This window comes from Vittaforma corneae, assembly GCF_000231115.1.
Source record: "Vittaforma corneae ATCC 50505 unplaced genomic scaffold supercont1.15, whole genome shotgun sequence".
Classification (NCBI taxonomy): domain Eukaryota; kingdom Fungi; phylum Microsporidia; family Nosematidae; genus Vittaforma; species Vittaforma corneae.
This window is the reverse complement of record NW_006889848.1, coordinates 15,773-28,906: the sequence shown is the minus strand read 5'-3', so window position 1 is coordinate 28,906 and position 13,134 is coordinate 15,773. Positions and strand designations below refer to the sequence as shown.

The 13,134-nt window shown below is 30.3% G+C and overlaps 12 protein-coding genes across 12 annotated transcripts; 10 read left to right on the top strand and 2 right to left on the bottom strand.

Moving 5' to 3' along the window:
- Positions 1-47: 47 nt before the first annotated feature.
- VICG_01526 (26S proteasome subunit P45 family protein) lies at positions 48-1,202 on the top strand (the record flags this gene model as incomplete). Its single annotated transcript, XM_007604910.1, has 1 exon — positions 48-1,202. One exon carries the CDS (start codon positions 48-50, stop codon positions 1,200-1,202), a length of 1,155 nt encoding a protein of 384 aa, XP_007604972.1.
- Positions 1,203-1,374: 172 nt separating this feature from the next.
- Positions 1,375-1,959, top strand: VICG_01525 (uncharacterized protein; the record flags this gene model as incomplete). The annotated part of the gene is made up of 1 exon (XM_007604909.1): positions 1,375-1,959. One exon carries the CDS (start codon positions 1,375-1,377, stop codon positions 1,957-1,959), a length of 585 nt encoding a protein of 194 aa, XP_007604971.1.
- Positions 1,960-3,197: 1,238 nt separating this feature from the next.
- VICG_01524 (uncharacterized protein) lies at positions 3,198-3,746 on the top strand (the record flags this gene model as incomplete). The annotated part of the gene is made up of 1 exon (XM_007604908.1): positions 3,198-3,746. The coding sequence occupies one exon, from the start codon at positions 3,198-3,200 to the stop codon at positions 3,744-3,746; it is 549 nt and encodes a 182-aa protein (XP_007604970.1).
- Positions 3,747-3,907: 161 nt separating this feature from the next.
- Positions 3,908-5,209, bottom strand: VICG_01523 (uncharacterized protein; the record flags this gene model as incomplete). The annotated part of the gene is made up of 1 exon (XM_007604907.1): positions 3,908-5,209. One exon carries the CDS (start codon positions 5,207-5,209, stop codon positions 3,908-3,910), a length of 1,302 nt encoding a protein of 433 aa, XP_007604969.1.
- Positions 5,210-5,502: 293 nt separating this feature from the next.
- VICG_01522 (uncharacterized protein) lies at positions 5,503-6,498 on the top strand (the record flags this gene model as incomplete). The annotated part of the gene is made up of 1 exon (XM_007604906.1): positions 5,503-6,498. The coding sequence occupies one exon, from the start codon at positions 5,503-5,505 to the stop codon at positions 6,496-6,498; it is 996 nt and encodes a 331-aa protein (XP_007604968.1).
- Positions 6,499-6,758: 260 nt separating this feature from the next.
- Positions 6,759-7,451, top strand: VICG_01521 (uncharacterized protein; the record flags this gene model as incomplete). The annotated part of the gene is made up of 1 exon (XM_007604905.1): positions 6,759-7,451. The coding sequence occupies one exon, from the start codon at positions 6,759-6,761 to the stop codon at positions 7,449-7,451; it is 693 nt and encodes a 230-aa protein (XP_007604967.1).
- A 156-nt stretch (positions 7,452-7,607) lies between these two features.
- Positions 7,608-8,348, bottom strand: VICG_01520 (uncharacterized protein; the record flags this gene model as incomplete). Its single annotated transcript, XM_007604904.1, has 1 exon — positions 7,608-8,348. One exon carries the CDS (start codon positions 8,346-8,348, stop codon positions 7,608-7,610), a length of 741 nt encoding a protein of 246 aa, XP_007604966.1.
- A 13-nt stretch (positions 8,349-8,361) lies between these two features.
- Positions 8,362-8,946, top strand: VICG_01519 (uncharacterized protein; the record flags this gene model as incomplete). Its single annotated transcript, XM_007604903.1, has 1 exon — positions 8,362-8,946. One exon carries the CDS (start codon positions 8,362-8,364, stop codon positions 8,944-8,946), a length of 585 nt encoding a protein of 194 aa, XP_007604965.1.
- A 208-nt stretch (positions 8,947-9,154) lies between these two features.
- On the top strand, positions 9,155-9,898 carry VICG_01518 (uncharacterized protein; the record flags this gene model as incomplete). The annotated part of the gene is made up of 1 exon (XM_007604902.1): positions 9,155-9,898. The coding sequence occupies one exon, from the start codon at positions 9,155-9,157 to the stop codon at positions 9,896-9,898; it is 744 nt and encodes a 247-aa protein (XP_007604964.1).
- A 446-nt stretch (positions 9,899-10,344) lies between these two features.
- VICG_01517 (uncharacterized protein) lies at positions 10,345-11,136 on the top strand (the record flags this gene model as incomplete). The annotated part of the gene is made up of 1 exon (XM_007604901.1): positions 10,345-11,136. The coding sequence occupies one exon, from the start codon at positions 10,345-10,347 to the stop codon at positions 11,134-11,136; it is 792 nt and encodes a 263-aa protein (XP_007604963.1).
- A 222-nt stretch (positions 11,137-11,358) lies between these two features.
- Positions 11,359-12,264, top strand: VICG_01516 (CMGC/CDK protein kinase; the record flags this gene model as incomplete). The annotated part of the gene is made up of 1 exon (XM_007604900.1): positions 11,359-12,264. The coding sequence occupies one exon, from the start codon at positions 11,359-11,361 to the stop codon at positions 12,262-12,264; it is 906 nt and encodes a 301-aa protein (XP_007604962.1).
- Positions 12,265-12,390: 126 nt separating this feature from the next.
- On the top strand, positions 12,391-12,927 carry VICG_01515 (uncharacterized protein; the record flags this gene model as incomplete). The annotated part of the gene is made up of 1 exon (XM_007604899.1): positions 12,391-12,927. One exon carries the CDS (start codon positions 12,391-12,393, stop codon positions 12,925-12,927), a length of 537 nt encoding a protein of 178 aa, XP_007604961.1.
- Between the last annotated feature and the right edge of the window lie 207 nt (positions 12,928-13,134).

The window sequence follows — 13,134 nt, the reverse complement described above, 5'->3', positions numbered from 1 at the left end:
TACATAAATTTGCGTACTTCCAATCTTTATACTTACCCCAATACAAAATGGAAGTAAAAAACAAATTCATAAATTGTTTTAACAAGGAAGAACAATTAAAACTTTTAAAGATAAGAAAAGAATATCTTGCAAAAGAGATAGCTATTCTTAAGAAAGAGCTTTCCAGAGCAAAAGAGGAGATAAATAGAGTCAAATCTGTACCACTTTTAATGGGCCAGTTCTTAGAAATGATTGACAAAAACACTGCAATAGTGTCGAGTACAGCTGGTTCTAATGCTATGGTGAGAATACTCAGCACAATAGACAGAGAAGCACTAGTACCCAATACTACAGTTGCCCTCCACAGACATTCTTCTGCAATTGTTGATGTTTTACCTCCAGAAGCAGATTCATCTATTCCTGTGGTAGGAGAAGAGGAAAAGCCGAATATTACATACAGTGACATTGGTGGATTAGATGTTCAAAAGCAAGAGATAAGAGAAACAGTAGAACTTCCTATTCTTCAGTTTGATCTTTATAAAGCTATTGGTATTGAGCCACCCCGTGGTGTTCTTCTTTATGGACCACCTGGAACAGGTAAAACAATGTTAGTCAAAGCGGTAGCTCATCATACTAACTCAACATTCATACGCGTAAATGGATCAGAATTCATTCAAAAGTATCTTGGAGAGGGTCCAAGGATGGTCAGAGATGTCTTTAGGCTAGCGAGAGAAAAGGCACCATCTATCGTATTTATAGACGAAGTAGACTCAATTGCAACTAAAAGATTTGATGCCTCAACTTCTGCAGATAGGGAAGTTCAGAGGGTATTAATTGAACTGTTAAATCAAATGGATGGATTTGATCAAAGCTCAAATGTTAAAGTAATTATGGCTACCAATCGACCAGATACAATAGATCCAGCACTTTTAAGGCCTGGAAGATTAGATCGTAAAATTGAATTCCCACTACCTGATAGAAGACAGAAGAGATTAGTGTTTAATGCAATCATTGCTAAAATGAGTCTTGATTCTAGTGTTGATCTTGAATCGATAGTGAAAAGATCAGATAAACTTAGCTGTGCAGATATAAACTCAGTATGTCAGGAGGCAGGAATGTTAGCCGTACGTGCAAGTAGATATGTAATAAAACAGGAGGATTTTGAAGAGGCATATTCAAAGGTAATTGGAAGAAAGGATAGCGGCCTTTTCCTTTATAATTAAAATACTGTTAAATCAGTCGTTTTATTTTCATATATTGCAAAATGATTTAAAAATACTTTTCTTTTAAGTATTTATCATTACGTAAGAACTACTAAGTTTAAATCTTTATTATTTTGTAATAATAAACCGAATTATTTACTTAAATAATTTTTATTTTCAATCAATCCCAAAAATGAAATGTCTAGCAAATCAATTAAATAAAGTAAAAAACTTCTCAGAACACACGAGCAAAACCAAAAGTCACGATATTAACCCAAGCATAGCTACAGAAGTACTTAATTGCATTTTAAAAGAAGAAGATACAATTGAAAATAAGCACATCCTGGTTCTAAATTCTGAAGCCGGAATCTTACATGTTGGATTAAATCTTTGCCACCCCGTTTTTCTCACATCGATAGTTTCCGATACACCCAATGAGAATATTAAGCAGAATGTTACTGAATTTAATGTATCTTGCGATTTCATAGTTTCAAATACACAGGTATTCAAGAAAAATGCTCTCGACATTGCTGTTGTTGGTCCAATTCTTGAAAAATCAAAGTGTTCTAGCCTGTCATTAATTAAAATGGCTACACAAACAGCCAAAATAACGTACTGTGTATTTCAGACTGAACATATGAAGAAATTAGTTGAAAATTTTCCAAACTATACTGTAATTGGAACAGTTAATATTAAAATGCCTGGAAGTTCAAATTATTACAAGCAGAATATCGGTCATGTTGAGCATACCATATTTAAGCTTAAAAATAATGAATAAATACCAAAACACTAAAACTTTTGATCGCAAACTGATTGCTTTGATATTTGGATCCACAATGTTAAGCCTATTTCTTTTCAAGCTCCTTGTTTTCAACGAATATTTTTTATAGTTTAAAACTATTGTATTGAAAGTATATAGCTTTATTTTGTACATTTATATTTGAAAATAATATAATAACAAATACTAATGGTTTTTATATGAAAATATTGCTACGTTTATTGGTGTTCTAGCAAAATAAAAGTATATTTAAAAAGATTTAGGTGATTTTCCTGGCTTTCCGAGCAATACATATTTTTCAAGTTCATTTTGTACTTTTACAGTGTATTGTATTGGTTATTTGTGTATTTCTTGGCTTTACCTATAATCCAATTAACAACAGGAATTTTCAAAGGCTTGATGAGAACCTATTCAAAATTTGTTACACTGTTAGGAAGAAAATACTACTATTAAAATGTACCATAAGCTTTAAAAAGATGATAATTGAATAGCGTCAACTCTTGTTATATCCAATGTTTTTATATAATAAATATAGGTGATATCAAGCCCATAGTTATTAATTTTCAGAACGTATACCTCGATATCAAATCTTATATTAAGGCTGGTGCTTACTTTAATATTTGGAAAAATAATGAAAATGCAGTCGGGCAAACTCACATTTTGTACAGCCCTGACTATAAAATGAAAAAATGATAGCCAATGCAATTCGAAAAGCCATGGCATGATCATTAAGTTTTGTATACAATAAGATCATACTCATAAAATAGTTTTTTCTGAAATTATGTGCATATAAATTTTGGCTAATAAATAAAAATTGAATGCTGAAAAATTCCGTTTACAGAGCCTAGGGGTAAATTTTTGGGAGTAATTGGAATTTATATCGGTTTTCTATTTTATTTTTCATTAAATTTAATAACCTAAAAATGGTCAAACCAAGTATCAAATTTAAGGATATCGTGAAAGATACGATATCGTCAATCAACTTATGAAAGATATTTATCCATGTATATATAATCAGCCAGTATTGAAAAGTGTGTGATTGCTTATATGCCATATTGTAGTATAAAATAAACAAAAAATTAAAAATTTTAATTCATCAATTATAACACAGTTTATATATAGATTTGATCTATAAATTATTATATTAAACATATGCTGTATTATAACTAATTGATAATTAATAGTGTAAGCTAAGTTCTGTTTATCTCAAATTTCCAAATTTTCTCCTTCTACCCTCAATGGAACATAAGCTTGGTAGAATTCAAGAACTTATAAATGAAATCAAAGTTCTAAGGGAAGTAAATAGCACTTTACATAGACAGATCAACTCGTTGCAATCACAAGTATATGATAAAGAATATGAAATAGGGAGTTTAAACACAAAAATCGATAGACTGCAGTCAAGCATTGGTTTTTTAGAAGCTGAAAGAACAGGAATCCAGAAAAAAATGGATAATAAAGTAAAAAATCTTGAAAATGAGATTAGAAAAAACGGAATATTTAATCAAAGAGTAATGGCAACATCAAGGACAAAAAAAGAATACTTAATGATACAAGAAATGGATTCATTGAGAAAAGTAAATAGAATATTATTGGGGTTTGTTGAAATATTAAGCAAAACTTTTGCCTTTGACAGCGACCTTTTAAAGACTTTGGTAAGTGTTGCCGAAGGAGTGGATGATAGGATATTACAGCTATTTTTGGATGGATTAAAACAAAGAATAAAAGAGGAAGGTATACCTGTAAATGTAATAGAGGCTAATGATCAGATATCCAAAGCCAACTAGAGACTAATAATGTAAAAATCAATTAGTTTCATTAATACCTATAAGGATGTAAATAAATATACAAATGAACTGTATTAAAAGTAGTTTATTTTATTATAGCTGAAATATCATCTGTTTGAATAAATTTTGCTAGTTCATCATTTATGAATGAAGAGCTTCTTTTAGTCGACTCCCTTGAAAAATTCATAGACTTCTTCAGGCATTTCAACACCTTGTTCATAATATATTAATGGTTTTGGCGCATTCAGAATATTCCCAAATACTCTCCATAGTTCACCTGCTTCTTCAAAAGAAACACTTGGAAAGTAATCACCATTGATCATGCATTGGAAAATTAATTCATAATCCTGCCTGTTATTTGTTTTCATTTTGGAGATTTCTTTAATTTCATTCGAGGTGTAAAGTACAATTTTAATGTTGTCATTTTGGGTTTTAATTTTTAGGTATATTTCATTTTCAGGAGCAATATTAAAAACTAAAGAAATAGACACGGCCGAATCCTTTATAGAATTAAACACTTTTCTATCAGCATCATTTGCGATTAAGTTGAGTATATGGCAAAATATACCTTTTCGAATATTAAATTTAATCTCGGTGGTCTTCTTTTTCAATCCTTTACCACCCGCCATAAAGAAGGGAACATTTTCCCATGTATCGTTTTTTACAATGCATTTAAATGCAGCAAATGTCTCTGTTTTTGATGGTTTTTTAAGTTCTTCTGTATAAGATTTGTATTGTCCAAAGATATATCTTTCATTGTCAATATCAATACTTTTAATAAATCTTGTTCTTGATTCATCAAGAATTTCCTGTGAATGATCACAGAGAATAGATGCAAGTACTTCTACAAGATGATTTTGCATTACGTCTTTAATCATTCCGTTGTCGTCAAAATAGGCTCTGCCTTCCGCAAGAATACTTTCAAAGAACAAACATTCTACGCTTTGAATATTTGTTTTATTCAGAAAAGCAAAAATGCTAGGTGTTTTCACATAAATGTCATAGATTGAAATCATCATCGGCTTAAGAAGGTAATGATCCACGAAATGTATTTTATCATTTTTAAACTTTAGCAAATCTTTGAAAGATTCTAAGCCAGTTCCAAAAGGTTTTTCAAGCAAGATTATCCCAACTTTATAGGATGAAAGCTCAAATAGAACTGATGGATAAACATGTGGTGGCAAAGAAAGATATGCTACTGTGTTTTCATCCATAACGTCTTTCAGTGGGGATAGATCCGTATATTCACCCTTGATGTAAGTAACCCTGTCTGGAAAACTCTTTATATCAGTGTTAATTGAATAGTCATAAAATTTTTTGATTTCTTGTGAATATGTTTTGACTAAATCTGAGCGTGCATATCCGTATACTTTTATAGATTTACTACACATTTTACTTATCGCAGGCATTATTTTCCTTTTGGCAAGGTCTCCACTAGCACCAAATACGATAATTTTGTTCATTTTTTGAGGGGAGAAAAATTAGAAGAAATTCAAAACTAAAAATTAGGAGGTTGAAATAATGAATAAATAATTGATCATTGCGGATATAAAGGATAAATCAGTTTAAGCCATTTTATCAACGATAAATATCTACTCATCACCTTATACAAAAAATACTATTACCAATACTTTGTGGCTGCAATCAGACTTCTTAGAAGTTCATTAATTAAATATGATATACTCTAATACTCTTTATTTTATCTTTAACTTTTTGCTCAAAGTTGTTCTAGTTTCTATCACCCTCTCTCCTTCTAATGATTAATACAATTGGATTTTTGCCGAACTCTACCGAAATTAGACAGTTGAATGAATTTGTACCAAATGAAAGTGTAAAGGAGCACCTTGAATATCTTCAGATACCAATATTACCCAGGAAAGATGTTGACTCTTCTGATAAGCTATCTGAAGAGAGACCAGTGATTAAGAGCACAGATAGCATTTTATTCTGTACATCAAATACAGAGGAAATAAGTACTGTTGCATTTTATGGATACGATGATACTGAAATATTCGTCCACCACGATATGTTTGTATTCAGTACAATTATTGATAGTTGTTTCATCAAAAATACCCTAATAGGAGTAGCAACATTTGAACCAGCCATAATGATTTATGATTTTATGGTTGATTTTCCCGTTCTTCCACAATATCTCCTTATTGGTCATACTGGACCTGTCACTGGTATTAAAAATAAATTTGAAAAGCTTATGTCCTGCTCAGAGGATAAGATGATTATTGAATGGGATATAAATGAAATGAGACTCAGATCCCAGAAAAACCATGATGTTTCAATTGAAAGATTTGATTTCGAAGGCAATAATCTGGTATTCGGTTCACAGAAATACTTGAATATTAATAATGAAAATATATCACTTGATTATGACATTGAGCAGTTGAAGATTAGAGATAATCTGGTATTTGTTTCAGACTGTGAAGGATATATCCAGATATATGATGTACGAATGCCAGGCAAAGCAATGATTTCCCAAAGGCTTCATGAATCGGCATTAGTTGATTTCTGTCTGGCTAAAGACTGGATTGTTACCACCTCACAGGATTGTACTGTTAAATCGTGGAAAACTAAAGAATTAGCTTTGAGATATATATCAGAAATTAATACTCCAGGCTCGCAAGTACTATCGCTTGGATATAATGAATATAATAATCTCGATGAAGTATTTGCGGGAGACGAAAATGATAATGTATTTCCAATTAAATTGGAGGAAAATGCGCAAAATGAACTAGATTAAATTAAGGCATTGGCGATTATAACTTTTAATATAATTTTTTCCATGCGGATACTTCACGTACTTCGTTCATATGTTAATGTTTTAATGTACAACATAGGCTATATAAATGTTTGGAAAATTATTTACTAAGTACTAGAAATTCACAATAAATCAAATAAAACCCTCGTTCCAAATATTATAATATTAGCAATAATGTGTATTTGAATTTGCGGTGTTTCAATTATTTATATCAATTGGATTTTTTAGCCTAAAATTTGTCAATGTCAGAATTAGAATTTGAGGGAAATAATTGCAAGCATACAAATCAAATTGAAGGGTTTTGTACTGGTTGTGGTAAATGCTTTGAAGATTTTGAGCTTCAACCACAAAGACCAGTTGTGCGTAGCCATTCACTTTACCGTCCATCTATGAAATTTTCAATCCAAGATCCAATGAAAGTGAATGATGCAGCTATTATGAAAATTCTCACACCGTTAAACTTGAAAGGTTATAATAGCTCATTGAAGAACTTGTTACTTACCACAACATTTAAATATAGACTCAAAAAAGAAGACAAAGTCATAGTTGCTTTATACCATATTCTAAAACAAGTAGAATTCCCAATTGTAATATCTGATCTTTTAAAATATTCAAATTTATCAAAACATAAATTATTAAAAATCTATAGAGACACATTTGAATATGTAGACAGAAGCAGGGATTATTTAAGAGGAATTTATGAGAGAGTCAAAAATTTTCTTGTTAAAAGAAAGATAGACCATAGCGGATCATTTGAAATATTCTACAAGTTATCTGATATTCATAAATGCTCAGACCCCAAGACATTATGCCTAGCTTATTTTTTAAAAGTCAATAAAATTTCAAGTTTCATAGTAAAAGACATAGATGAATATGACATATATCAAGTTCAAAACATCAGAAGAAAGCTTAAGTTATCAGATTTAATTGAATGAAAACACATAATACACAATATTTGTGGTGTTCCTTATAGTTAGCCATTTATCTCTTTATTGGGTACTGCAATATTAAAATCAAGTATAATATCAGCTATATTCATAATTATATGCCATTTGAATGTGAGAGATGTAAGTAAATTATACTCTACAAATCTACTTGTCTATAACGGATAAATTATGTAATGTAAGATAGTAAACACCATCATCTCTGTTTTTTTCATCAGGATGACTGCATATTTCATATGAACCAACAACCATTTTCATTTTAAAATGTCTACAATCAAGAACTAGAGATTCAAATTCACCACCTTCTCCACAATAGTTCATCTCATATTTAACTTTTTGATTGTCCATATATTCCTTAATTTCTCTCAAATTTGCATTTAAACACTTTTTACTCAATGATGGACTGGCAATCTTAATAATCCTGGCATCAATTCCATAATCAATCATTTCCTTTAAAAGCTCCCTCTGATCTCTTTTCCATAATGGAGTAAGACTTGTCAGATTAAGTCTCTTACATACATTTTCTACACGATTTTTCTGATATGTTGAGTGTATGGCACCAGATGAAACCGCTTGAAAACTATGCTTCTCAAGAACAGCCTTTAATGCATTATATAAATCTTCAACCTCATCTTCTGTGCATTCTGAATATTCCAAGTCTGTGTTTACTGCTTTGCATTTACTTTTAAAACAGTATATTGGAACATTCAAGCATTCACCAAGACGTATTGCCGCTTCTGTTCCAACGGTCTGATACATATATGAGTCAGAATACTTTTCGATGGTAAAAATATGAACTAGTGCTACTAATTTGTTACCTTCATCCATTAATTTACAGGCTGTATAAATGCTATCTTTTCCTCCACTGACTAAAGCAACGAAATCCATTGAGGGAAGCCCTATGGAAAAAATTAAGGACTACATAGAAAACGGTGATCTCGACCTTGCAAGAAAAATGATAGAGTCCTTAGAGAATAAACTAGCCGAAGAATCATCTTCTCATACGCGTGAGATTTTAAAATCTCAGATTTTAAATCTTAAGAGATTGTATTCCTCAAAGTTAGAAATAAGTCTTCACAGTACAAAGTATTCTAGACAAAAAAGCCAACTAAAGCTCGATATGAAGAGTGATTTTAGTGGAAACTACGACAAACTAATTTCAAAATGCATCAATTATCAATATTTTACAGACATTCAATGTAAGAACATTGATTTAATAGATTGCAATGAAATAATGGTAAAAATGATTGAATGCGAAGAAACTGTATTCCTAAAAAACGTCAAAAACTCGGAAATTACACTAAAAACAGGGCACTTAAGAGTATCTAATTGTGAAAATCTTTGTTTGTATGTCTATTCAAATTCCGGTATATTTATTTTAGATTCTATAAATATCAAAATAGAGCCTATTTTGAATTGTAAGCTGAAAGTTTTTGATTTTAATTCGCCTTTTTGTAGCAAAAATTTTCAAATATTAAATAAATAATGCATAGCATTGGTCTATCAATTGGTAAATTTTTACCTATTGTTTTATAAATTATGATTTAATATGTCGTTTGGTGGATATACATTAATTCTCGTCAATAGTCGCCCGTTGATACTATTAATAATCTGGCAATAGTTAGTTAGGTTTAAATTTTTATTTACTTTTGTTTTGTCTTTTAAATAAGACTTTTTTGGACACCCGAAGTAGTATGGAGAATATTTCAAATAAAAATATAATGATCCCCTCGACATACTTCGAAATCTTTGAATTTATAAATGAAAATAAGCAATGCATTCTTGATGATTGGACTATTCTTTTTGAAATACTCAAAAAGCTCGATGAACTGCTTAAGTCAGCATCTTGCATGAGTGACTTACACAAGGATACGAGCATTATATTAGAGACGATAAAATTACAGCAAGACATACTTTTAAAGGAGGTTAGGAATGAACTGACACTTGAAAGACTGATTCAAATGGCTGAGAGTGAATTTTTGGATGATTTTTTCATTTTTGTAAAATCCAATTCCCAAGCAATGGTTTTCATTGATAGATTAATTTTTAACTATACTGCTCAGCCATCTATCGTAAGAAGAGAGAGAACAATATATGACCAAGCTAAAGGTTTTACACTAATGCCTAAAACATTAGATCAAATTGATGATGTTGCAGAGACAAATGCTATATTACAAGATATCAGAAATGAAGTTTTAAAAAAGGATAAAGTTGAATTTTTCAATCTAATAATTGATCTAAATTCATATTCCAAAACCGTTATAAATGCCTTTAATCTTGCTCTTGCAATTAGAATGAAACTAATTTCTTTGAAAATGGTGGATGATGTTCTTTTTGCAATGCCGTACAATTCAACCAGTGAAGAGGAATTAGGCCATAGCATATTAGAAATAACACCTGCACAGTATGAGAAAGTAAAGAGTAGACTATTGTTATAATTAAAACAAAATCATTAAGTAACTTTATTTATTCTAGTTCATATATAACATGGTTAATTTCTATTTGACTTTGATGTAATCCAATGCGTTAGTATTCTTTCTAAAAATAAAGATTATTAGGGCTTCTCGAAGGGGCCATATCTGAAAACTTAGGTAAGGATTGATATAATCATATTTAAATGGTATATAAAAATAAATTGTTAATAAGAGACAAGTATTATTGCATTAAGTAAATTTTATGTATTGACAGTACAATTTTTATAGTAATACTTGATACATTTCAATAGCTGTTATTATGTTTTGTAAATAAATTTTGTTAAAATTTTGTAATATCTGTCAAATGTGAATGTACCTTTAATACGTTGTAATTTTAATCATGTTTGTTTTTATAATGATTTGAAACATGTTTCAAGTAGGTTATATAATAGATTCTACATAAGTAAACAATGATTGGAAAAACGAAGACAAGTATGCTGACAATCTTGTTCTGTGCCACAGAAGTACTTACCAGATTCCATACAGGATCATCTGGACTAATATCAGACGGAGAAAGAAATTCAATAATGTCACTAACAGACACAAAATCTAGTGCTGATCAAAAGTCAAATGACTCTAGCTCTAAGAATGATAAAAAAGATAATTCAAAGAAGGACAATAACTCAAAGTTATCTTCACTTACAAATAAAACGGACTCTAATGCTGGAGATAATAAATCTAGCAGTAAAGACAGCAGTGAAAAGAAAAAAAAGGATAGTGGGACATCTTCATCAGATACAGAAAAAAATAATTTGATAGGATCTTCGGATGCTACTAAATCACCAATTGATTCTTATCTGACAGATCCAAGTAGCAAACAGAATGAATCTAATAGCGAGCTAACTGACAGCAAAAAAACGGAAGAAAAGGACAAGAATCCTAAAAATGATAGCAATGCTACGACTCCTAAGAGTGAGAAATCATCATCAAAATCTGGAAATAGCAAAAGCAAGCTTGTGGATTCAATGGAAAATGAGTTACCAGAAACTATTTTAAAGGCTTCGAGACTTGTTGAAAATCCATTAATCAAGGATAATAAAAAGAGTGATTTGGTAGGTTCAGACAACATCTTTGATTATGTAAAGGAGAATAGTGGAAAGCTTGACTCGCTTTCAGGACTAGTTGATACCGTAATTACAAATCGTAATAGCGACAAGCCAATGAAGGGATCGTTTGGAAAAGACAGCACTGCCTTAGTTTAATTAAACAACAACAAAAATTTATTTTTATCATATGTTTAACGTAGCAAATACAATATTTTGTATAGTGTTAAATAAATTATATGCATCTCTTCTAATAAACTAGCACAGATAAGATATGAGAGAAATTTTTGGCTATTTATCTAGGAAACTATACATTGCCTATTTATTAGGCATTCTTTTAAAATTGAATAATTAAAATTCTTTCTTAAAAATTTAGCCCAGATGGATTCTCTTAAGATTGAGGAATTGTTGGGGAAAGGATCTTCTGGAAAAGTATACAAAGCACTAGATACAACAACTAAAAACCATTATGCAATCAAGAAAATGAATATTCATGCAGAGAATGGTGTTTCGATGCATGCCATACGTGAAATAAAATTATTGAAAAAATTAAAATCGAAATACGTAGTTGAATTACATCATATTAGGGCTATAAACAAATGTATTGATTTAGTGATAGAGTACATGCCGTTTACTTTAGAATATCTCATTTCATCTAAATTTTCATTCACAGATAATCATTTCTTTTTAATTATGTATCAATTATTACACGCTGTTAGTTTCATACATTCAAGAGCAATAATACATCGAGATCTTAAACCAAGTCATGTTCTCCTAGATCAGAATTGTAATATAAAAATAATAGACTTTGGTATGGCAAGGGAAGAATGTTTAAATATGACAAATAAGATAAGTTCGCTATACTACAGAGCCCCAGAGACATTGTTAGGTGATACTCAATATTCAAATAAAGTTGATGCATGGGCTGTTGCTTGTATAATCCTTGAAATTAAAAATGGATCCCCTGTGTTTAAGGGTGACGATGAGATTTCACAGTGTAAATTGATCCTATCTACTTTTGGTCAACCTGAAACTAAATACCCCTGGGATGATCTATATAATGTGCAGAAATATGCTAAAACAATGACTTTTGAAGCGTTATTTCAAAATAAGTTTGGTCATCTTGTTGATGAAAAATCACTACAGATATTAAGAGAAATGATGCATTTGGACAAGCATAGAAGACTTTCTGTACAAAATGCAACAAAGTTAGAACCTATTAAAAGGGGCGAAAGTATCAAATGCTGTATTGAACACAAAGCACCAGACACTGATAACAAACGATGATTAATTACATGAATAGAGCATCAGTGTAACAAATCAATGTAATTTTGAAAATTAAAACTTTATTTTCAGTTTACTTTTTTGGTCTTCTCTTTTATTGAAAAAATTTTTGGTAAAATTTTATCCCCAATGGTTAACTACAAGATTAACAGCTTAAAAACATTCAATCCAACTATCAATAAAATACTTAAGGAGGATCTTTATGATACAGAAGATATTTCTGAGAAAGAGAGAAGGTTTTTTATGAAGCACAAACCTGCTCAGAGAATTTCTAGAGTGGATCTTACTCCTGGTGATATTGTTGTTGTTTTGGAAGGAGTGCACATGGGTAAGCGAGTTGTATTCATTAAACAACTATCAGAATTTAAAGCACTCGTCTCTGGAATTAGCTCTCTCAATGGTGCTTCTCTTTTTAAAATAGATGAGAGATATCTTTTCAAATTAAGATCCAAAGTTGAGGTTTCTGATTTCAATTTGAATGTTGAGAATGTATATGAAAGTAAACCCAATGAGAACAAGAAGGTTGATGTTGATCTTTCATCTGAGGAGAAGGAATTTGAAAGATTACTCTTGGGTTCTATTTCCAAAGTCCCGTACATGAAAACATATCTTTCTGAGGCATTTAAAATTGATCATAGTGTTGAATTCTATTCTCAAGAATATTAAATTCGATTTATATCCTCTAATTAATTATTTTTTAATTTTCCTTAATTTATTAATATAATAATTGTATAGTTTGAAAGTTATGTATTAATAAGTTTATTTTAATATTGCACTAACTATTGAACAAAATGTAGATAAATTTATTTATATGTTTAATATCCATCAAGTCAATATTTGAAACTACTATGATTTTGGATTGCCAAAAAAACT